General features: G+C 44.6%; 2 protein-coding genes and 1 non-coding gene across 3 annotated transcripts; 2 read left to right on the forward strand and 1 right to left on the reverse strand.

Annotated features, from left to right (window-relative positions):
• The first annotated feature begins 1,864 nt into the window (after window positions 1-1,864).
• On the forward strand, window positions 1,865-2,818 carry LOC130022255 (olfactory receptor 7A10-like). Its single transcript, XM_056113006.1, has one exon. The coding sequence runs from the start codon at window positions 1,865-1,867 to the stop codon at window positions 2,816-2,818; it is 954 nt and encodes a 317-aa protein (XP_055968981.1).
• An 11,580-nt stretch (window positions 2,819-14,398) lies between these two features.
• LOC130022256 (olfactory receptor-like protein OLF4) lies at window positions 14,399-15,352 on the forward strand. The gene has a single exon (XM_056113007.1). The coding sequence runs from the start codon at window positions 14,399-14,401 to the stop codon at window positions 15,350-15,352; it is 954 nt and encodes a 317-aa protein (XP_055968982.1).
• A 9,161-nt stretch (window positions 15,353-24,513) lies between these two features.
• LOC130022545 (U6 spliceosomal RNA) lies at window positions 24,514-24,620 on the reverse strand. The gene has a single exon (XR_008792275.1). It is a non-coding gene; the product is annotated as a U6 spliceosomal RNA (small nuclear RNA).
• Between the last annotated feature and the right edge of the window lie 470 nt (window positions 24,621-25,090).

A 25,090-nucleotide genomic window follows, 5' to 3' on the forward strand; every position in this document is an offset into this window, starting at 1 on the left:
CCTGGCTCATGCACACAGGAATTACTCCTGGCGGTGCTCAGGGTACCATATGGGATGCTGGGAATCAAACCCGGGTCGGCCCTACCCACTGTGCTATTGCTACAGCCCCACCAATAAAATTTTTTAAAAATTTATTTTTAATAAAACACCATGATTCACAAGGCTGTTCATTATACAATGGTTTCAGGCATTCGGTGTTCCAACACCGTCAGTGGGTCCTTCCCTCACCAATGCCCCCGTTTTTCCTCCATCCCCAACCTGCCTCTTTAGGCACACAACAAATTGACTTTATATTACTGGCTCCAACAAAACTTTTAGAAATGGCAAATAGAATGATTGGAATCCAATATCATTTTGTCACCTCCATTCATAAGATCTCAGTGTCTTTTCTTTCACTCTGCATTTCTTCTTTTTTTTGGGGTACATATGGTCCTCGGGGCTTACTCCTGGCTCTGCACTCTGCAATCTCTTTTTGTGGTGGGCTCTGTAACCATACCGGTTTCCACGGATTGAACTCAGTTCAGCCCAATGCATGACACATGGCCTGCCCATTGTTACCATCTCTCTGGGCTCCCATTTTGATGTGTATTTCTGTGGAAAAAAAAAAAAGAATAGGACTGGAGCGAAAAAGACAGAGCATATGTGAATCCTTATCTATTTCCCCTCCACATTTCCATGTCTTAGAGTCATTGGGGGTTTCTTTGCAGTGTTTGTGATTAGTTTATTGCGAAAAGTTGCATTAGCCACCCATTCTCTTAAGGTTTTCACCGATATCCTTGGACTAAACATCACCTTGAGGTTCAAAGACTTCGCTAAAGCCCTACACTTTCATACAAGGGCAATCAGAGGCTGTGGATTACTTGACCCACAATCTTTTTTCCTTTGTTCTAGGGCCAGATCTGGCAATATGTCTGTGTTACTCCTGGCTCGCCACTCAGAAATGCTCTGGGCTGTGCTCAGGGTACCATATGAGTAGCCATGGATCAAACCAAGTTTAGGAGCATGCAGTGCAAATGCCTTACCTGCTGTACTCTCTCTCAATTCCCCTTCCACACACATTTTATGTATTTTTTATTTTTAAATTATTTTTTAATTTTATTGAATCACGTGAGATAGTTACAAGCTTTCATGTTTGGGTTACAATCACACAACGATCCAACACCCATCCCTCCACCAGTGCACATCCTCACCACCAATATCCCTGGAAACCCCCCCTTTCCCACCCTCCCCTTGCCTCCATGGCACCCATGATTCCCCATAATCACTCTCTACTTTTGGGCATTATGGTTTGCAATACAGACCCTGAGAGGTCATCATGTTTGGTCCATTATCTACTTTCGGCACACATCTTCCATCCCTGATTCTTCCAGCCATCTTTTTCTTTGTGATTCTTTCTCTATTCCAGCTGCCTTGTCCCCTTTGCTCATGAGGCAGGCTTCCAGCTATGGAGCAATCTATCTGTCCCGTCCACACACATTTTAATGGGACTCATCTAGTCTTATTTTACTTCCCACAGTTTTCCATTTAATATTGAACCGGGGGATTGGAGTCCAGTGGGTAGGGTACTTTCCTTGTGTGTAGTTGACTCTGGTTTGATCTGAGGTGCTCCAGTGGTCCTGAGATAGCTAGGAATTATCTGTGAGCACAGAGCCAGGAATATTTCCTGAGCAGTGCCTGGTGTGGTCCAAAATAAAAAAACAAACAAAATATATTGAATCGGAGTACCCCAGGAGATCATTCATTTCCTCCTATTTTATATCTCAATGAAATGCTGGCAGTGACGGAGCTTGACTGAGAGCTGCAGAGAGAGGATTGGAAACCACCATCGCTGTATTTTCTCTCTCCTCACAGCCCATCTCACAGCATGGATCCACAGAACCTTACACGACACCCTGAGTTTTTCCTTCTGGGACTGTCAGAGGACCCTGAATTGCAGATCTACATATTCGGGCTCTTCCTGTCCATGTACCTGATCACCGTGCTGGGGAACCTGCTCATCATCCTGGCCGTCAGCTCAGACCCCCACCTCCACACGCCCATGTACTTCTTCCTGTCCAACCTGTCCTTGGTGGACATCTGCTTCACCTCCACCACCGTCCCCAAGATGCTGCAGAACATCCAGACACACAGCAAGGCCATCAGCTACGCAGGCTGCCTCACCCAGATGTACTTTTTTATCCTCTTCACGGGTCTGGATGATTTCATCCTGGCCGTGATGGCCTATGACCGCTTTGTGGCCATCTGCCATCCCCTGCACTACCCGGTCATCATGAACCCCCGGCTGTGTGGGCTGCTGGTCCTGGTGTCTTGGGTCATCAGTCACCTGCATTCTTTGTTAGAAATCTTAATGGTCTTGCGTCTGTCTTTCTACATGCACTTAGAAATCCCCCACTTTTTCTGTGAACTCAAACAAATAGTGCAGTTGGCCCGTTCAGACACTTTTCTGAATAACCTGGTGATGTACTCTGTGGCTGTGATGCTGGTGGGTGGACCCCTGGGTGGCATCCTTTACTCCTACTCTAAGATCGTCTCCTCCGTCCGCAGAATCTCCTCGGCTCAGGGCAAGTTTAAAGCCTTTTCCACCTGTGCGTCTCACCTCTCCGTGGTTTCCTTGTTTTATTTTACGCTCCTCGGCGTGTACCTGAGCTCTGCTGTGACCCAGAGCTCTCAGTCCAGTGCCATCCCCTCGGTGATGTACACGGTGGTCACCCCCATGCTGAACCCGTTCATCTACAGTCTCCGGAACAAAGACCTCATGGGGGCTCTGAAAAGACTTTTTCACAGAACTGCTACAAAGGGTCTAGTGGTTCAGGACTGAAGAATTTGTCTTTGATTGTAACTTCAGAGTTTCGGGTTCTGGAATGATGACCAGATTGTGGTATCCCCACGCCCTTCTTCTGGGTAGCTCTTTAGTTGTTGTGGTTTTGGCCTACCCCAGGTTGTGCTAGGGCTGACTCCTGGCTCTGTGCTCAGAGAGCACTCCTTGAGGGCTCTGGGGACCATATGAACCTGTATCAGCTAGAGTTGAACTGGACCGTGTTTTGTGATCTCTCTGATGTCCATGTTCCTTCTGTAATCATTTTCCTTCTTTCATCAATTTGCTCTCCTGGCATTCTCAATTCTTATGTGACTTCATTTTTTGTTTTTGTGTTTGGGTCACATCCCCTAATAATGCTTAGGGCTTAGTCTGGCTCTGCTGTGAGGAATCACTCCTGGTGGTTCCTGGGTGATATGGGATGCCTGTGATTGAACCTAGCTTAGCTGTATGCAAGGTAAGCTTCTTACCTGCTGTACTAATCACACTAACCCTCCAACCGCAAGCATTTCTTAAGAACAATTTCTCTTAAAGCACTGGAGTGATACAGAGGGTAGGGTGCTTGCCTAGCATGCAGCCAACCTGGGTTTGACCCATGATACAGCATATGCACCCCTGAGTCTTGCCGGGAATAATTCTTTTGTGTAAGCTAGGAATAAGTCCTGAGAATCACTGAGTGTGGCCCAGAAACAAAACAAAATAAAATAAATCAAAGAAGAAGAAAGAGGAGGAGGAGGAGAAGGAAAAGGAAAAGGAGGAGGAGGAGGAGGAGGAGGAGGAGGAGGAGGAGGAGGAAAATGATTTATCTTGAATGATATGTGAGACCATGCTATTAGTTATTTTTGGGGGGGAGGGGCGCACAACTGGATTAGCTCTGGGGCTACTTCTGGCTTTGCACTCAAGGATAACTTTAGGTCTACGGGACCCTATGGGGGGCTGGGGATGGGAGTTCGTCAGTCATGCACAAGGTAAGCACCCTCCCTGCTGTACTGTCTCTCTAGTTTCATTTTCACTAGCAGTCATGAGTTTACTACTAATAGGAAGCACATTGCTTTTGGGAGCAAGAAATATTTGTATGTTGAGAACAGAGGAAGATTTGAGATTATTGTCACTTTTATGTCCTTCCTTGCTTCATATATCACACAACTGTTCTTCTCAATGTTATTATGTGGAAGTATATGGCTTCATGTTCATCTGGAGGGCTGTGTGTGTGTGCATGTGCGTGTGTGTGTGTGTGTGTGTGTGTGTGTGTGTGCGCGCGCGCATGTGCTCGTGCCTATATGTGCTGATGCTGTATTTAGCTACTTTTATTTCATGAGCTTCCTGTTTCTGTGGTTGGTCAAACACAGCCCACCCATTTTGTTCTTTGTTTTTACTTTTGGGTCACACTTGGAGGTGCTCGAATATTTCCTCCTGGCCTGAAGTCAGATATTTCTCTTGATGGGGGTTGGGGGACCATCAGGATAGGCAGTACTAGAAAGGAACCCAGTCAGCTTCATGCATGGCAAATGCTCTACCTGCTGTGGTCTCTCTCCATTTTGCTACTTTACTGCCGGCCACATGGAGCTACCTGGTACCCAGGGCTGCTCTGCAGACCAGGATGTACCATGGAAACACTAGGAGAAACTTTACGGAAAGGCAGTTCTCATCAGAAACTGGGGTACCAGAATGAATATTGATGTGTAATTTTCTGGTGACTCATCTCCATTTTAAAGTTGGAGAAAGATATTGGTTTTTGTTTTCTTTGGGTTATGCCAGAGATGCTGAAGGATTCCTCCTGACTTTGCATCAGATATTACTCCTGACAGGGATTAGGGAAAACTGTGGAGTGCCAGGGATGGACCTTGGGTACACTGCATGTAGGATAAGTGCCCTACGTGCTGTATCTTCTGTCTGGCCCCAAATATGACCCATTCTATATTCATGTGTGTTTCTTTCATTTCAAATTTGCGAAGATTTTTGGCCACAAGAAGGCGTGAACTCATGTGAAGGTGATTTCTGAGTTGATTTGGGATGATGCCACAAACTTATTCTCTGATTCTATCAACACGCTCTATGTGATGTATGGATTTACATAGGACAGACTTATTTTGTCGACAAATTTTGTTTCACATCTATATTTGTGAGGAACGAGGCCCTGAACCAGATGAACGCTGACCAACTTACGGGAACTAACTTGCCTTTCCTAGATTAAGAACTAGTTTTTCTTTCTTAGATCTTGACTCGTTTTTCTCAGATCCTTTTTACCGGAACCCCATGCTCTTAGAACGACTTGTTCTTCTCCTTGAGGCCCAGCACCCCGGATGCAAGTGTCCCAAATGATTGATGACATGGGACACGGGTGGTCAGGGGAGATTGCCTATGCTTCACTGCCTTAACTTGTTTGCCCGCTTAAATGCAAATGCTGACCTTTGAATCTATGGGTTGAGAGACTGCATGGCTTTGAAATCGTTTAAATCCATTGATTAGATATGTATGCTGTGTTTAAACTGATTGGGCAAGGCGCAGAGAGCACCAGTGAAAGACCTATAAAAGGGTGGAAAATCAACCACTCGGGGTCTTGCTCGGAATCCTGGTCCTGCGTGACCTAGGTGGAGCTTGAACCTAGAACAATAAACCTCGTTTGTCCATTGCATTCTCGGAATAGTTTCTTTGCACCGTTTGTGGAGATCAAGAACTGTGTCCTAACAATATTCATTCAGGAGATGAAGATTGAGATGATGGAGATTTGTTGGATAACATTGGCCAGTCCTTTCTCCTCCACAGGAAGGAGCTTAGGTTTACTGAGTAACACTCATCACAGTGCTCCCGAGGCACTGTCATTCATCTTTAATTTCTCGTTTGTGCTCTGCTTCCCCTATCTGTTAACCACTCATTTCCTCTCATCAGAACCTGTGACCTATAAAATCGGATTCTTCAGAGATCTCTGGATTTTGCATTTGTAAGTGAAATATTTCTTTTCCGTTTTTCTTATGCCCCTCAGATAGTTTACTTTAGAGCAATGTCCTTTTTGTATAGACACAGGAGGACAGTTCATGCTATGCTTTTGTAATTTGGGAGTTAATTGACTCTGAATAACATTTGCTCCTCGGTATCTGTCGTATTTACTCTACTTAAGCCTCAGATGCCGTTAGTTCGGAGCATCTCAAAAGCAGGATCCCGATGGAGGGTCTGGATGGACCCAGGGCAAGCTGTAAGCTACTTTGGCATTGGAACTGGGACTGGCCAAGTGCCATAAAACTTATAAATTAAGAGCACGGCTGTGGACAAATTTTGTCATGACCCAAAGAGAAGTGATGAGCAAGGACCCTGCTGGGGTTAGGAAGGACTAATCTGGCCTGAAGACTGTAGTCTGGGTTCTATAGTGAGATGTTCCCAGGAGACCCTCCCTAACAGCTTAATTATCTCTTACTGTGTCCATACAAAATGATTAGAAAGATTATTAAGAAGTACATCTTAAAAATTAAAAAAAAATTTAATGAATCACTCTGATATGCAGTTACAGACTTACAAACTGTAGGATGACATTGGTGTGTCCTTCCTCCCTTGCCACAAGGAATTCAGGTTTGTTAAAGTGCTCCTGAGGCACTTCCATTCCATTGTGTTTTTCTGTAAACTCTTCCCTATGCTCTCCTCCCCAATCAGTTACTCAGCTTTCCCCCCTAATTAGACTATGTTAACCTGTAAGGTCAGATTCCTCAGAAATCTATGATTTTATATGTGTGAGTGAAATATTGTCTTTCTCCTCTCCTTATGTCTTATGAAGAGTTTACGTTAAAGCAATGTCCTTTTTGTATAGATACAGGAAGACAATTAATATTATGCTTTTGTAACTTAGGATTTAATTGGCTTTGAATATTATTCACTCCTGGGCATCTGCTTTCTCGACTTAGCCTCAGTTGCCCTTAGTTCCTAGCACCCCAAAAGTCGGGTCCCGACGAGGGACCGAATGGACCCAGGGCAAAATGTGAGCTATCTGGCATCGAAATGGGCCAGACCAAAGTGCTACGATTCTTAACTCTAAGCTAAGAGCTTGATCATGGACAGACGCTGTCGTGATCCAAAAGTAATAACGAGACTAGGACCCTGCTAGAGATAGGAAAGACTATCTGGCCTGAGCACTGTAGTCTGAGATCGAGATGGCCCTAGGAGAGCAGTTCTATAAGCTTAATGTATCTCTTACTGTGTCCATACAAAAAGATTAATATTATGAATGCTTATATGTTTGTTGGACAAGGAGAGGAGAAACACACCCAGGGGAATCCGTTCTGGGGGGGGCGGGGTTGTCCTGCTGAGAGAGTATCTGTCCTCGAAGAAGTACCCCCTGAAGGAAAGAACTTTACCCCTATTGATTGTGACCACACCTATGTGTAAGCCCAACCCCTCATGTTTTGGGATTTAACTAGACTGTAAGAGTGGGCTGTGGGATCCAGACTGCAGAAGGAGAAGGAGAAAGGAGATCCAGATCCAGATTCCAGAGCCAGAAGGAGAATGAAGGGGGATTGAGAAGGAGAATGAAGTAGCATGGGGGAGGAAGAAGCAGGAGGAGAATCAAAGGAGAATATAATTGGGAATGGAATAAACTGCAACTAAGAACAACCAGCCTGGCCCTTGTTTCCTTCCTTTGCCTGCCCATCGCCATCCACCTTCCCCTGGGTGAGGGAAGCGGCGTGAGACTACCGAACGTGGGCAGCGGGAGAGATAGACTGCAGCTGTTTCTTTGAGTTTACACAACAAACTTTCATGATTCTGTTTCAGTAATAAAATGATCGCGTACCCATCCCTCCATCTGTGTATATTTTCCTCCACCATTGTTTCCAGTATATCCCTCCAGCCACTCTCACCCCATGCCTCTCCTCCCCCTGCCTCTGTGGCAGGCACATTCCCTTTTACTCTCTCTCTCCTTTTGGGTTTTATGGTTTGCAATGCAGGTGGTAAGTGGCCATCATGTTTGGTCTACAGTCTACTTTCAGCACGCATCTCCCATCCCAAGCTTGCCCTCCAAGCATCATACACTTAGTGGCCCCTTCTCTATCCCAGCTGCCTTTTCCCCCAGCATGTGAGGCCCACGTCTAAGCTATGGAGAGATCCTCCTCCTGGCCCTTATCTCTCTTATCCTTGGGTGTTAGTCTCCCATTCTGTTCAGATGATTGTTGATGGACTAAGAAAGGAGAAGTACAGCCTGAGATGAAATTCTGCCCTTGAGAAGTTCTCCTAGCAGGATGAGATCTTTGTCTTAGAAGAAGCTTCCTCGGAAGGAAGGGTTTTTATATGTTGATTGTGCTAACTGACCAATGTATAATTGCTACCCCAACCTTTCCTGATTGGCTATGTAGCTAAGGCTGTGAGTGGCCAAAAAGTGGGGATATGGGCAGTGGGTGAGACTGCATGGAAGAAGAGGAAGGCTAGATTGGAATAAATGACTCTTTACTGAGCACTTTTTTGAATTTTTAAAAAATTTTTATTAGTGAAACACCATGAGGTACAGTTGTAGACTTACAAATTTTTGTGCTTGGGTTTCAGTTATACAATGATCGAGTACCCATCTCTCCACCAGTGTGCATTTTCCACCACCACTGATCCCATTATCCCTCCCACCCCCATACTCTGCCTCTGTGGTAGGCATTGGCATTCCTTTTTGTTCTCTCTCTCCTTTTGGGTGCTGTGGTTTGCAAAAGAGGCATTGAGTGGCAATCATATTCGGTCTGTAGTCTACCTTCAGCATGCATCTCCCATCCTGGGAGGATCCTCCCAGCACCCTTTATTTGGTGCTCCTTTTTCCCCTAACGACTCACTCACTTTTGAACACACACAGCTGCCTTTTCCCCTAAGGACTCACACACTTTTGAACGACGATCTCGACCATCCTGTTGTTCGTCGATTGCCTTGAGCAGGCCCCAGTAACGTCTCCTTCGTCCTAGCCCTGAGATTTTTTAAAAAGTGCCATATTCCAGGCTCTTTCAGGGTTAGGAGAATGAGACCCATCATTGTTACTGATATTTGGCATATTGGGTACGCCCCGGGGAGTTTTCCAGACTCTGCCGTGTGGAGAGGTTACATTCGGTAGCCTGCCAGTTTGTCCAAAGTAGGAATGAGATAATAAGATGTCGGGTGGCCGTGAATGCGGCCATGCAGTTCCGGGAGCTGGGTTTTATAGTCTCTTGGTCTTGGCCGTTGATGGGATTACACGGCGCCAGGGGGCCAGGTGGTAGGTGTGACCCCTGCCTACTGGAATTTGGAGGATCTGGGTGGAGGATGCTCAGCCCCGATCCGAGTAGCCTTGGAAATCTCAGCCCCAGGACCCGCATGCCTTTGTTCACACTTTGTCACTCTTTTGAACACACACAGATATTGGCCCCTAGTTGATTTTTCTGTGTAATGCTCATCTGGTAACATTAGGAGAATGATATGATGGCTTTGTGTTTTGAGCTCAAGAATATTCCGTCCTTGGGGCCAGAGCGATAGTACAGTGGGTAGGGTGCTTGCCGACCCAGGTTCAATTCCTGGCATCCCAAAAGGTCCTCCATGTACCATCAGGAGTAATTCCCTGAGTGCAGAGCCAGGAGTAACCCTTGAGCATCGCTGGGTGTGACCCAAAATGCTAAAAAAAAAAAAGGAGAATGTTCCATCCTTATCAACTACATTGCTATATATGAGAACTGTTGTTAGCAGAGTCTCCTGCCTCCGTGCCTGGCTGTCCTCGTCGGGACCCCTTGGAGGGGAGCGGGTTCCCTCCCTGCCCCGACCAGGGCTCCGGCAGCCGAAGACCTCCTGAACCAGCCACCACCATGCTGAGACCACTCTCTACACGCAGGAAGGTACCAGCAGAAGAACAAAGGCACGCAAGTCCCGGGGCTGAGATCTCCAAGCCTGCTCGGATCGGGGCTGAGCATCCCCTACCCAGATCCTCCACATTCCAGTAGGCAGGGGTCACACCCACCAACTGACCCCCTGGCGCCGTGTAATCCCATCAACGGCCAAGACCAAGAGACTATAATACCCAGCTCCCGAACGTGCGTGGCTGCATTTGCGGCCCCGAGACATCTTATTATCTCATCCTTACTTTTGACAAACTGGCAGGCTACTGAATGTAACCTGCCCACACGGCAGAGTCTGGCAAACTCCCCGTGGCGTACCTAATATGCCAAATATCAGTAACAATGATGGGTCTCATTCTCCTAACCCTGAAAGAGCCTTGAATATGGCACTTTTTAAAAAAATCTCAGGGCTAGGATGAAGGAGACGTTACTGGGGCTTGCTGGAGACAATCGATGAACAACAGGATGGTAATGATCGTGATCGTTGTTAGCATTTGATCTTTTATTTATTTTATTTTCTTGGCCACCCCTGGCTATGCTCAGAGGTTCATCCTGGCTCTGCAAATAGGAACCATGCCTGGCGGTGCTCAGGAGAACCTAAGGGATACCAGGGCTCGAACCCAGGTGGGTTGCATCTATACAAATGTCCTCTCGTTCTGGTCCCCACCACTGAGAGTTAACAAAAGACATCCAGCAGAACTCACCCCTGATGCGACCTCTCCAGGTCACATTTGGAGACAATTTTTTAAATTGAATCACAGTGAGATACACAATTACAAGGTTGTTCATGACTGAATTTCAGTCATACAATGTTCCAGCACCTCTGTCTTCACCTGTGTAGTAATTTCCCACCACCAATGTCCCCTGTTTCCCTCTCACCTCCTTCACCCATCCGGTTCCGCCTGCCTCTATGACAGGCACTTTTCCCCTCTCTCTCTCTCTCTCTCTCTCTCTCTCTCTCTCTCTCTCTTTCTCTCTCTCTCCCCTTTTGGGCACTGTGTTTTGCAATATTGATACTGAAAGTTTATCAAGAATACGACTTTCCTACTTTATTTATTTATTTATTTTTATCTATTTTTACTTTTTTTTGGGTTACACCCTGCAATGCACAGGGGCCATTCCTGGCTCTGCACTCAGGAATTACTCCTGGCGGCGCTCAGGGGACCATATGGGATGCTGGGAATCGAACTCAGGTCGGCCGCATGCAAGGCAAACGCCCTACCCGCTGTGCTATTACTCCAGTCCCCCCTTTCCTACTTTTGACCCTCAGCTCTTGTCCAGTGTGATCATTTCCAGCTGTTATTGTCATGCTGGTCTCTTCTCTATCTTACCTATGCTCAGCCCCATACACACTTCTGGTTAGTTCCAACCATTGACCAATCCTAGTAACCCTTGTTTTCCTTTGTCATGGATATTCTTCTTCTTCTACGATATATATGTATGTATATATATTTATAGACTGCAAATGAATGTAGTCATTCTCTATCTGTCTCTTTCCTGAGGACTCATTTCACTCAGCCTGATACTCCTCCATGTTCATCCAAAAATACATTTATTTTTATTTAAACACCATGATTTATAGTTTTTCATAATACATTTGTCTCAGGCATTAAGTGTTCCAATACGACCAGTGTGACCTTCTATCCACCAATGTCCCCAGTTTCTCCCCCAACGCCAACCTGATCCCTTAGGCACCTGACACATCTACTTTATACTGTTTGCTCCTACGAGATGAAAGAAATTGCAAATTGAAAGTAAATTGAAAATAAATCAGTAAAATCCAATTTGTGATAGCTCTATGATTTTAACCTATGAATACAAAGAAATTCAAACCATGAAATAAAATATAATAAAATATATCCATTCTCATTTAGATAAGTAAGCTTTCAGCTCTGGAATTTAAAGTATATTGCATTCAATTTTATTTTGTGCTTGGTTCTCATTATGGGAGTAATCATGCTTTACCTGTCATTAATAAAACTTAAAAAATTTCCGTACTAATATATTTTGGAGTTTACATGAAATAGATAAGGTCTACAATATGTAAATCTCCCCTACACTTTATATGAACACCGAGGTTGACAAAGTTGTTCATGATGATTTTTTTCACTTTTTATTTATTTCTTTAATTTTTTATTCATGATGATTTGTTACAGGCATTCAATATCCCAACATCAATTCCACACCACTGTCACTTCCCTCCACCATTGTCTCCAATTTTCCAAGCACCCCTCAAGCCTGCTTCCATAGCAGGCCCATGAGAATTTATTTTAGATTGCTTATTACTTGGCTGGAGTGGTAATACAGCGGGTAGGGCGTTTGACTTGCACACTGCTGATTCGGGTTCGATCCCTGCCATCCCATATGGTGAGCACCACCAGGAGTAATTCCTGAGTGCAGAGCCAGGAGTGATTCCTGAGAATCACGGGGTGTGATCAAAAAAGCAAAAAAAAAGAAAAAAGAGACAGCATTTTACCAATACATTGCTAATGGAGTGATTAAAAAATAAACTCCTGAGTTTGAGAACTCTTACGCACAAGGACGTGAGACAGTGTTGTGAGAGGCAGGAGAGTTGAGAGTTGAGAGTTGATGGGGACAAAGTGGAAAGCGCAGATTTTGCATCACTCCCAAGATGCTCTCCAGGGAAGCTTGGGCAATTTTTCCATTATTTCTGTCCAGCCAGCATCCTCCCCCAGGGAAATCCTGTGCAGGGCGGGGGAGCCCGTGCTAATGAGTGGCTCCGAGGCTAGAATACCTGCCCTGATCTGGACCATTGGCCAGAGCAGCCTCATGTGTGCCGGGAGACATTCGCTGCTTCTGGAATCCTGACTCTGGTTCTGGGAAGGATGCTTTACCCCAGCCTGCTGGCTCGTGTGGGGACCGAGACCCAGCCCCAATTCAGAATTCTGGGGACAGGCTCACTCTGACACAAAGTTCTGCCTCGCAGGGACTCCAAGGTGAGTCTTCCCTCTCAGTGGACACTCTCTGATTGTCAAGCAAGGAGCCTGCAAGCATTGAGCTATTGCCAGTGAGAACCATACAGCCAAATTTTGTGCCCAGAAGCCTGTGTGGTTGTCATAGAAAAATGAAAAGTTTTCAACAGAATGTGGGCAGTATAGAAAACAATCAGTAGAGGGATGGATGCTGACATGAGAGTGAAAAATTGTTTTAGACAATGAGATGTACTTAGCTCTATGTTGATTGCAAAGCTCCCCAACAGGCGTGTTGATTGCCAATTTGCCCGAGCGGGCCCAGTAACATCTCCACTGTGAGACTTGTTGTTACTGTGTTTGGCATATCAAATACGTCACGGGTAGCATGCCAGGCTTTGCCATGCGGGCGAGATACTCTCCGGAGCTTGCTGGGCTCTCCGAGGGGGGTGGAGGAATGGAACCCGGGTCGACCTGGCAAGCAGTGTACAAGGCAAACGCCCTATCACTGTGCTATCACTCCAGCCAGGTTGATTGCCAATAGCAATTTTAAAAAATTCATTTGTATTAAAACACCATGAATCACAGAGCTTTCCATTATAGAGTTTTTTCAGGCATTTGGATTCCAACACTGTCAGTGTGTCCTTCTCTCACCAATGCCCCTGTTTTTCCTCCATCCCCAACCTGCCCCTTTAGGTACACAAAAAATTGATTTTATATTACTGGCTCCAACAAAACTTTTAGAAATGGCAAACAGAATGACCGGAGGCCAATATCATTTTGTCACCTCCATTTATAAGATCTCAGTGTCTTTTCTTTCACTCTGCATTTCTCTTTTCTCTTTGTGGGGGAGGGGCATGTGATTCTCAGGTTTAACTCCTGGCTCTGCACTCTGGAATCCCTTTTGGTGCGGGGTTCTACGACCATACGGGGTTCCAAGGACTGAACTCATCTCAGCCCAATGCATGGCACATATCTTGCCCTTTGTTACAATCTCCCTGGGCTCCTGTTCTATGTGTAATTCTGTGAAAAAAAAATAAATGAATAGGACTGGAGAGGAAGAGACAGAGCACATGTCAATCCTTATAAATTTCCCCTTCACGTTTCATGTCTTAGGGTCATTAGTGGTTTCTTTGCAGTATTTGTCATTAGTTCATTGCTAAAAGTCGCATTATCCCCACATTCTCTGAAGCTTTTCATTGTTATCCTTGTACTAAACATCACCATGAGGTTCCAGAGGCATCGCTGAAGCCATACACTCTCATAGAAGAGGACATTTGGAGGCTGTGGATTACTTTACCCACATTTTTCCCCCTCTGTTCTAGGTCTAGAACTGTCAGTGCTTTGGTGTTACTCCTGGCTCTGCACTCAGAAGACTCCAGGTTGTGCTCAGGGTATATGATCAAACCAAGTTTAGGAATGAGCGGGGTTAATACCTTACCTGCTCTATTAACTCTCCAGTCCCCTTCCACACACATTTTAATGGAGCTCATCTTGCCTTATTTTATTTCCCAGAATTTTCCATTTAATATTGAACTGGGGGACCAGAGTCCAGCGGATAGGGTGCTTTTCTTCTATGCCGCTGACATGAGTTTGATCCGAGGTGCCATAGTGGTCCTGAACCAGCAGCAATATCCTTGAGCACAGAAACAGGAGTATGTCCTGACCATTGTCTGGTAGGACCCAAAATAAAGAACAAAAACTATTGAATCTGTAGATCCCAGGATATCATTCATTTACTCCTTACTTTATGTCTTAATGAAAGGCCGGCAGTGTCGGAGCATGGCTGAGAGCTGCAGAGAGAGAATTGGAAACCACCATCGCTGGTCTCACACATGGATCCACAGAACCTTACACGGCTCCCCGAGTTTTTCCTCTTGGGACTGTCAGAGGATCCTGAACTGCAGATCTACATCTTTGGGCTCTTCCTGTCCATGTACCTGATCACCGTGCTGGGGAACCTGCTCATCATCCTGGCCGTCAGCTCAGACCCCCACCTCCACACGCCCATGTACTTCTTCCTGTCCAACCTGTCCTTTGTGGACATCTGCTTCAGCTCCACCACCGTCCCCAAGATGCTGGTGAACATCCAGACACACAGCAAGGCCATCACCTATGAAGGCTGCATTGCCCAGATATACTTTTTCGTTGCCTTCATAAGTCTGGACGATTTCATCCTGTCGGTGATGGCCTATGACCGCTTTGTGGCTATCTGCCACCCCCTGCATTACACGGTCATCATGAACTTCCGGCTATGTGGGCTGCTGGTCCTGGTGTCCTGGGTAGTCAGTCACCTGCATTCTTTGTTACAGAGTTTAATGGTCTTACGTCTGTCCTTCTGCCCACACTTGGAAATCCCCCACTTTTTCTGTGATCTCAAACAGATGGTGCAGTTGGCTTGTTCAGACACGCTTGTGAACAACATAGTGCTTTACAGCTTATCTGTGCTATTGGCGGGTGGTCCTCTCTTTGGCATCCTTTACTCCTACTGTAAGATCGTCTCCTCCATCTGGAAAATCTCCTCAGCCCAGGGGAAGTTTAAAGCCTTTTCCACCTGCGCGTCTCACCTCTCTGTGGTCTCCTTGTTCTATGTCACATCCCTAGGTGTGTACCTGAGCTCTGCTGGCGCCCATGGCTCACACTCCAATTCAATCCCCTCGGTGATGTACACGGTGGTCACCCCCATGCTGAACCCCTTCATCTACAGCCTCAGGAACAAAGACCTCATGGGGGCTCTGAGAAGACTTTTCCAAGGAACTGCTACAAAGGGTCTAGTAGCTCGGGACTGAGGAATTTGTCCTTGATTACAGCTTCAGAGTTTCAGGTTCTGGAATGATGACCAGATTGTGGGATTTCCGGTGTTTTTTCTGGATAGTTCTTTAGTTGTTGTGATATTGGTCTTCCCAAGGTTGTGGTTTAGGTTTGATTTCTGGCTCTATTCTCTGGGAGCACTCCTTGAGGGCTCTGAGTATCATATGGAAGGCTGGGCACTCAACCTGCATCAGCTAGAGTTAAAATGGACTACGTTTTGTGGTTTCTCTGATGTCAACATTTCTTCCGCAACCATTTTCTTTCCTTCATCTCTTTGTTCTCCACCTAGCATTCTCAATTTTTTTGTGACTTCATTTTTTTGCTCTGTACTTGGTCCTGAACGTTTAGGGCTTAGTCCTGGATTTGCTCGGAGGAATCAGTCCTGGAGGTTCTTGGGTGATTGAACCTAGCGTAGTTGTGTGCAAGAGAAGCTCCTTACCTGCTGTACTAATCTCTCTAAACAGAAAAATTTCTTTTTCTTTTTCTTTTTGTTGGAGATCTTTTGGTGCTACTCAAGCAGATTGAAGAACAACGGGAGGACAGTGCTACAGTGCTTTATTTTTATTAGTGATACACCATGAGGTACACTTGTAGACTTACAAACTTTCGTGCTTGCATTTCAGTTATACAATGATCGGGTAACCATCCCTCCACCACTAGTGATCCCAATATTTTCCCACCGCCCTCCCCATCCCCCCACCCAGCCTCTGTGGCAGGGCATTCCCTTTTGCTCTCTCTCCTTTTGGGTGTTGTGGCTCGCAATAGAGGTATTGAATAGCTATCGTCAAACACAGACATTTCATAAGCATATGTTTACTAACACCCATCCCAGTGCTCCCAAGACACTCCTTTTCATCTGTCACTTCTCTTTTTTGCTCTGCTTCCCCTATCTGTTGACCACTCATTTCCCCTTACAGAATCTGTGACCTATAAAGTCGGATTTTTCAGAGGTCTCTGGATTTTGTCTTTGTAAGTGAAATATTGCTTTTATGTTTTGCTTATGTCCTTTGCATAGTCTACTTTAGAGCAATGTCCTTCTGGGTCAGGGCATTTGCTCAGGACACAGGAAGACAGTTCATGCTATGTTTTTGTAAGTTGGGAGTTAATTGACTCCGAATAATAGTTACTCCTGGCCATATCTCATATTAACTCGACTTAAGCCTCAGTTGTCCTTGGTTCCAGCACCTTCAAAGCAGGGTCGTGACAGAGGGACTGGATGCACCCAGGTCAAGCTGTAAGCTACTCTGGCATTTGTACGGGACTGGCCAAGTACCATAAAACTTATAAATTCAGAGAATGGCTGTGGACAAATTCTGTCATGACCCAAAGAGAAGTGACTGGACAAGGACCCTGCTGGGGTTAGGAAGGACTAACCTGGCCTGCGGACTGTAGTCTGGGATTTATAAGCGAGATGTCCCCAGGAGAGTCACCCTATAGTCTTAATTATCTCTTATTGTGTCCATACAAAATGACTGGAAAGATTATTAAGAAGTAAATTTAAAATGATTGTTTATGGACTAAGGAAAGGAGATATATGCCCTTAGATGAAATTTGGTCTTTTTGACCTCCTAGCAGGGTGAGATCTTTGTCTTAGAAGAAACTTCCCTGAAGGAAGGGTTTTTTTATGTTGATTGTGACATCTGACCTATGTATAACTGCTACTCACAATCCTTCATGATTGGCTGTCAGACTGGACAAAAAGAGGGGATATGAGAAGTGGATGAGACTGGAAAGGAAGAAGAGGAAGGTGAGATTGGAATAAACTTCATTGATCAGCAACCTGCCTGGCTCTCGTTTCCTCCTTCTTTCATTCATCTCTGTCAGCATCTGGGGTGGGAAAGTGGCCTGACCACAGAACGCATGCGACGAGCACATTTGAACACACACAGATATTGACCCCTAGTTGGCTTTTTTGTGTACTGGCCATAGTTAGTAACATTAGTACAATGGTACGATGGCTTTGGGCTTAGAGCTCAAGAATATTCTGTTCTCATTAACTGCATTGGAGAGTTTGAAAACTGTTGTTTGCGTTGGATCTTTCATTTGTTTTATTTCTTGGTCATCCCTGGTGATACTCAGGGGTTCCTCCTGGCTCTGCACTCAGGAATCACTCCTGGCAGTGCTGTAGATACTCTAAGGGATGCCAGGGCTTGAACCCACATGGGTTGTATGAAGGCAAACGCCCTCCCTGCTGTCCTCTCGTTCTGGCCCCTACCACTGAGAGTTAACAAAACACATCCAGCAGAATTCACCCCTGATGCGACCTGTCCAGGTCACCTTTGGAGACAGTCACTTTTTTTTTTTAAATTGAGTCACAGTGAGAAACACAGCTACAAGGTTTTCATGACTGAGTTTCAGTCATGCAGTGTTCCAGCACCTTTCTTTTATTTATTTATCTGTCTTTCAATTTTATTGAATCACCGTGAGATCATTACAAGCTTTCATGTTTGGGTTACAATCACACAATGATCAAACACCAAACCCTCAACCAGTGCACATTCCCCAGCACCAATATCCCTGGTATTCCCCCCGTCCTTTTCCCACCCTCCCCCTGCCTCCATGGCAAACAGATTTCCCCATATTCTCTGTCTACTTTTGGGCACTGTTTTGCTATATAGCTACTTAGAAGCCATCGTGTTTGGTCCTTTATCTACTTTCTGCACACATCTCCCATCCCAACTGATTCCCCTAGCCATCGTTTTCTTAGTGGTCCCTTCTCTATTCCAGCTGCCTTATCCCCTTTGCTCATGAGGCAGGCTTCCAGCTATGGAGCAATCTACCTGTCCCGTGTATCTACTGTCCTTAGGTGTCAGCCTCCTGTTATGTTGTTTTATGCTCCACAAATGAGTCCAGCACCTTTCCTCACCAGTGTAATTTCCCACCACCAATGTCCCCAGTTTTCCTCTCGCCTCCTTCACCCATCCAGTCCTGCTTGCCTCTGTGACAGGCACTTTTCCTCTCTCTCTTCACCCCCCCCCCCCTCTCACACACACACACATACACACAGCCTCCCTCCTTTTGGGCATTACGGTTTGCAATACAGACAATAAAGGTTATCATCCCCTTACCTACTTGCAACGTACTTGCAACCCTCAGTTCCTGTCCAGAGTAATAATTTCTAGCTATTTGGAGATAGGACCCAGGTCAGCCGCATGCAAAGCAAGTGCCCACCTTGCTGTCCTTATGCTCCAGCACCAGCTCCATTCTATTTTGATTTTGGATGGGAAAATTTGGGAAATATCTCTTTATTATCAGACTCACTGGATCAAACAAAGTTCAGTTATATTTTTTGAGACCAAATTCAGCTTTTGTTTTGTTTTGGGGCCACAAACGGTGATGCTCAGGGGTCACTCTTGGCTGTTCTCAGGAATCATTCCAGGTGGGTCTCTGGAGGACCCTATGAGGGTGCCAGGGATCCAACTCCGGGTCAGCTGCATGCAAGGATAACACCCTCCTTGCTCTCCAAACGCTACGACCTTCTATTTCGTCTTAAAATATAAGTTACAGGGGCTGGAGCAATAGGACAGCAGGTAGGGCGTTTGCCTTGCACACGGCCGACCAGGGTTCGATCCCCAGCATCCCATATAGTCCCCTGAGCACCACCAGGAGTAACTCCTGAGTGCAGAGCCAGGAGTGACCTTTGTGCATTGCTGGGTGTGACCCAAAAAGCCAAAAAAAAAAGGTACAAAATGAAATTTTCATTTTCTTTTCCAGGACAATAGTTATGAGTTGTTCTTCCCTTATGAAAGGAAATGAAGTCGGCAGCCCTGCCTCGGCCAGTATAGACAGATGACCTTGGAACCGTATTTGTTCCAGTGTAAAATTCAGTGTTAGATCATGGAGAGCCGATTGAGAGTCATGGAGGGCCAAGGGAAGATTAGAAGAACTTTATTTTATCGCCATAGGCCAGCGGGTCCTGATGGGCGGAAACTCTCAGCTCCTGAATTTGACCCAGGGATGGAAGTCAGGGCAGTTGAATGGAAGTGAAGAGTCCACCTATGTACTATCTCTCCAGCACTGACTCTTTATTTTTTGGACATGTGGAACCTAATCCAGTAGCCAGGACCCTCAACACTAGAGTTTGGAGAAATACTTTTTTTTTTTTGGGGGGTTTTCGGTATTTTTTTTTCTTTTTTATTAGTGAAACGACATGAGGTACAGTTGTAGATTTACAAATTTTTGTGCTTGGATCTCGGTCATACCACGATCAAATACCCATCCCTCCACCAGTGCCCATTTTCCACCACCAGGATAATATCCCTCCCCCCCATCTTCCCATCCCCCCATCCCCCCCTGCCACTGTGGCAGGGCATTCCCCCCTGTTCTCTCTCTCCTCCTGGGCGCTGTGATCAGCCAAAGAGGCATTGAGTGGCGAACATGTTCAGTCCAGTCTACTTTCAACCTGCATCTCCCCTCCTGGGAGGATCCTCCAAACACCCTCCACTTGGTGTTCCCCTTTCTATCTGAATTGTCCTTTCCCCTAGAATACCCAGCTGGCCTCTAAGTTATGGATTAATTCTCCTGGTGTTGCTCTCAGCTATTCTTGGGTATTAATCTCATAATTTATTATTTTATATCCCCCAGATGAATGCTATCTTTCTATGTCTATCCCTCTCTTTCTGACTCATTTCGCTTAGCATGATACTTTCCATATTGTACCACTTGTATGTAAAGTTCATGACTTCATCTTTTCTAAGAGCCACATAGTACTCCATTGTGTAGATGTACCAAAGTTTCTTTAACCAGTCATCTGTTCTTGGGCACTCAGGTCTCTTCCAGTTTCTGGCTACTGTAAAGAGTGCTGCAATGAACAAACAAGTGCAGATGTCACTTCGGCTACACGTTTTTGCCTCTCTGGGATATATTCCCAGGAGTGGTATCGCTGGGTCAAATGGGAGCTCAATTTCTAATTTTTTGAGGAACGTCCATACTGTTTTCCAGAAGGGCTGAACCAGTGGACATTCCCACCAACAGTGAAGGAGTGTCTCCCTTTCTCGCCACATCCGCGCCAGCAACGGTTGCTTTTGTTCTTTTGAATGTGGGCCAGTCTCTGAGGTGTGAGATGGTATCTCATTGTGGTTTTGATCTGCATCTCCCTGATGATTAATGATGTAGAGCATTTTCTCATGTGCTTTTTTGCCATTCGGATTTCTTCTTTGAGAAAGTTTCTGTTCATTTCATTGCCCCATTTTTTGATGGGGTTGGATGTTTTCTTCTTGTGGAGTTCAACCAGTATTTTGTATATCCTTGATATCAATCCCTTGTCAGATGTGTATTCGGCGAATATTCTTTCCCATTCTGTAGGCTGTCTTTGTATTTTGGTCACTGTTTCTTTGGAGGTACAGAAGCTTCTTAGTTTAAGATAGTCCCATTTATCTATCTCTGTTTTCACTTGCTCAGCCAGTGGCGTGTCATCTTTGAACATACCATTAGCCTCAGTGTCATGGAGGGTTTTGCCAACTTTGTCTTCAATGTATCTTATGGTTTCTGGTCTGATGTTGAGGTCTTTAATCCATTTTGATCTTACCTTTGTACATGGTGTTAGGCAGAGTTCTGAGCCCATTTTTTTGCATGTAGCCGTCCAGTGATGCCAGCACAATTTGTTAAAGAGGCTTTCCTTACTCCACTTCACATTTCTTGCACCTTTATCAAAGATTAGATGATCATATGATTGGGGGGTGATGTCAGTGTATTCAACTCTGTTCCATTGGTCTGCAGTTCTGCCTTTGTTCCAGTACCATGCTGTTTTGATTGTTACCACTTTGTAGTAAAGTTTGAAGTTAGGGAGGTTGATTCCTCCCATTTTCTTTTTCCCCAGAATTGCTTTAGCTATTCGTGGGGGTTTATTGTTCCATATAAATTTCAGGAGTGTTTTCTCCATTTCTTTGAAGAATGTCATGGGTATCCTTATAGGGATTGCATTGAATTTATACAATGCTTTCGGTAGTATTGCCATTTTGACAATGTTAAGTCTCCCGACCCATGAGCAGGGGATATCTTTCCATTTCCTCATGTCCTCTTTTATTTCCTGAAGTAGCGTTTTGTAGTTTTCTTTGTACAGGTCCTTTACTTCCTTAGTTAGGCTGATTCCTAGGTACTTGATTTTCTGGGGCACAATTGTGAACGGGATTGGTTTTTTCATGTAGCTTTCCTCTCTCTCACTGTTTGCATATAGGAAAGCCATGGACTTTTGGGTATTGATTTTATAACCTGCAACTTTACTATACAAGTCTATTGTTTCTAGGAGTTTTTTGGTGGAGGTTATTGGGTTCTCTAAGTATAGTATCATATCATCTGCGAATAGTGAGAGCTTGATTTCTTCCTTTCGTACCTGAATGCCCTTAATGTCTTTTTCTTGCCTAATTGCTATTACAAGTACTTCCAGTACTATATTGAACAGCAGTGGAGAGAGTGGGCATCCTTGTCTCGTCCCTGATCTTAGAGGGAAGGCTCTCAGTTTTTCCCCATTGAGGATGATGCTTGCTGTAGGCTTGTGGTAGATGGCTTTAACTATGTTGAGGAAAGTCCCCTCTATGCCCATTTTGGCTAGGGTTTTCATCATAAAGGGGTGCTGGATCTTGTCAAATGCTTTCTCTGCATCTATTGATATGATCATATGCTTTTTATCTTTTCTTTTGTTGATATGATGGATTATGTTGATTGATTTCCGAATGTTGAACCATCCTTGCATCCCTGGGATGAATCCTACTTGGTCATGGTGTATGATCTTTTTGATGAGTAGTTGGATTCTATTTGCTAGTAGTTTGTTGAGGATCTTTGCATCTGTGTTCATCAGGGATATCGGCCTGTAGTTCTCTTTCTTTGTGTTATCTCTGTCTGCTTTTGGTATCAGTGTGATATTTGCTTCATTGAAACTGTTCGGAAGTGTGTTTGATATTTCAATTTCATGGAAAAGCTTAAAGAGGATTGGGAGTAAGTCTTCTTTAAAGATTTGGAAGAATTCACTGGTGAATCCATCCGGGCCAGGGCTTTTGTGCTTGGGGAGACTTTTTATTACCATTTCAATTTCCTTGATGGTGATAGGTCTGTTCAGGTATTCCAGGTCTTCTTGGTTCAGCCTTGGGAGTCTGTAGGAGTCTAGGAATTTATCCATTTCCTCGAGGTTTTGATGTTCTGTGGCATAAAGCTTTTCAAAGTACTCCCTGAGGATCCTTTGAATTTCTGTAGTTTCTGTTGTAATGACCCCCTTTTCATTTCTGATTCGGTTTATTAGGGTTTTCTCTCTCCCTTTCTTTGTGAGTTTTGCTAGGGGCTTATCGATTTTGTTAATTTTCTCAAAGAACCAGCTCTTGGTTTCATTGATCTTTCGGATTGTTTTCTGGGTTTCCATCTCGTTAATCTCTGCTCTGAGTTTTATTATTTCCTTCCTCCTGTTAGGGTTGTGCTCCTTTTGTTGGTCCTTCTCCAAGTTCTTAAGCTGTGAGGTTAGTTTATTTATGTGGGCTCGCTCCTCCTTCCTGAGGAATGCTTGTAGAGCTATAAACTTTCCTCTTAAGACTGCTTTTGCTGTGTCCCATAGGTTTTGGTAACTGGTGTCCTCATTTTCATTCGTTTCTAGGAATCTTTTGATTTCCTCTTTAATTTCCTGTCTAAGCCACTCGTTGTTTAATAGCGCACTGTTTAATTTCCATGTGTTTAATTTAGTTTTCTGTTTTTGTGTGTGATTTACTTCTAATTTCAGCGCATTATGGTCTGAGAAGATTGTTGATACAATCTCTATCTTCTTAATTTTATGGAGGCATGTTTTGTGGCTCAGCATGTGGTCTATCTTGGAGAACGTTCCATGTACGCTTGAGAAGAATGTGTATTGAGCTTTTTGTGGATGAAGTGTCCTGTATATATCTACTAAGCCCCTTTCTTCCATTGTTTCCCTCAGATGAAGTATGTCCTTGCTAAGCTTGAGTCTGGTTGATCTATCAAGAGGTGACAAAGCGGTGTTGAGGTCTCCCACTAGTATTGTGTTGCTATCGATGTCTTTTTCCAAATCTATGAGTAATTGTTTTAAGTACTTTGCTGGTCTCTCATTAGGTGCATATACATTTATTATTGTAAGTTCTTCCTGTTGTACAGATCCTTTGGTCAATAGGAAATGGCCTTCACTGTCTCTTATGACCTTCTTCACTCTGAAATCGATGTGGTCTGATATTAGGATAGCTACCCCAGCTTTTTTCTGGGAGCTGTTTGCCTGTAGGATTGTTTTCCAGCCTTTGACTCTGAGTCTGTGTTTGCTTTGACTATTGAGATGTGTTTCTTGAAGGCAGCAGAATGTTGGGTTCAATTTTCTAATCCATCCTGCCACTCTATGTCTTTTAATTGGTGCGTTTAGCCCATTGACATTGAGAGAGATTATTGTTATGGGATTTTGTCCCATTGTTCTGTTGAAATTTGGTGTATTTGAGAGGTCTGTCTTGTCTTAAAGTAGCCCATTTAGTTGTACTTGTAACCATGGTTTTGTGTCTATGAAGTTCCTGAGCTGTTGTTTGTCCGTGAAACTGTGTGTTGTTCCTTCTATTATGAATGAGAGTCTCGCTGGGTAAAGTATTTTTGGAGAAGCATTTATTTCATTGAGTTTTTTCACTATGTCCCACCACTGTTTTCGGGCCCTGAGGGTTTCATCAGAAAAATCAGCTGTGAATTTTAAGGATGCTCCTTTGTAAGAGATTTCTTTCTTCGATCTTGCTGCTTTCAGAATTTTGTCTCTGTCTAAGGTTTTGGTCATTTTGATCAGGATGTGTCTTGGGGTATTTTTATTCGGATTTCTTCTAGCCGGTACCCTTCGGGCCTCCTGGATGTGGTCACAAGTTTTCTTCAGCTCTGGAAACGCTGTAGCAATGATTTCTTTGACAGTTTCTTCTTCATCAAGGTTTTCTTCCCGTCCCTCTGGGACTCCAATAATTCTTATGTTACCCCTCTTGGCTTCATCACGATCTTCTCTTGCCATCTGTTCTCGAACTGTGAGTCTCTTTTCCATTTTCTGCTCTTTTCTGACAAGACTCTGAACTTGATCTTCGAGCTCACTGATTCTGTTCTCAGCCGCTGTTACTCTGCTGCTGAGGCCTTCCACTGAGGTTTTCAATTCGGCTACCAGGTTTTTCAGGTCCGACATTTCCGATTGCATAAAAATATGGAATGCTTCACGAATTTGCGTGTCATCCTTGCGCAGGGGCCATGCTAATCTTCTCTGTATCGTTCCAATTTTAGTATATGTGCTGCCGAAGCGAGCACTGGAGAAATACTTTTAAAAAATAAATTTATTTTTATTTATTTTTTTAAATGTTTCCATTTTAATTTTTTTATTTTTTAACTTTATTATTGAATCACCATGAGATAGACCCTTATAAAGCTGTTCATGATTGGATTTCAGTCATGCAGTATTCCGAAATCCATCCCTCCACAGTGTACATTTCCCAGCATCAGTTCCCTCCCATCACCCCCCACCTCCCACCTCCTGCCTGACTCTTTTCTTCTCCCTCCCTCCCTCTCCCCCTTCCTCCCTCCATCTCTCCTTCTCTCTCTCTTTCTCTTCCTCTCTCTCTGTGTCTCTGTCTCTCTCTGTCTCTGTCTCTCTGTCTCTTTCTGTCTCTCTGTCTTTATCGCTCTCTCTTGCTTGGTCCTTTTGGGCACTGCAGTTTTCAATATTGATAATGAAAGGTTATCAAGAATATCCCTTACCTACTTTTAACCCTCAGCTCTTG

Source organism: Sorex fumeus, unplaced genomic scaffold (genome assembly GCF_029834395.1).
Source record: "Sorex fumeus unplaced genomic scaffold, SorFum_2.1 ptg000019l, whole genome shotgun sequence".
In the NCBI taxonomy this organism is placed as follows: domain Eukaryota; kingdom Metazoa; phylum Chordata; class Mammalia; order Eulipotyphla; family Soricidae; genus Sorex; species Sorex fumeus.

Bases quoted from the DNA above. Each gene is read 5' to 3' on its own strand.
- LOC130022255 (XM_056113006.1), top strand. From the start codon at position 1,865: ATGGATCCACAGAACCTTACACGACACCCTGAGTTTTTCCTTCTGGGA.
- LOC130022256 (XM_056113007.1), top strand. From the start codon at position 14,399: ATGGATCCACAGAACCTTACACGGCTCCCCGAGTTTTTCCTCTTGGGA.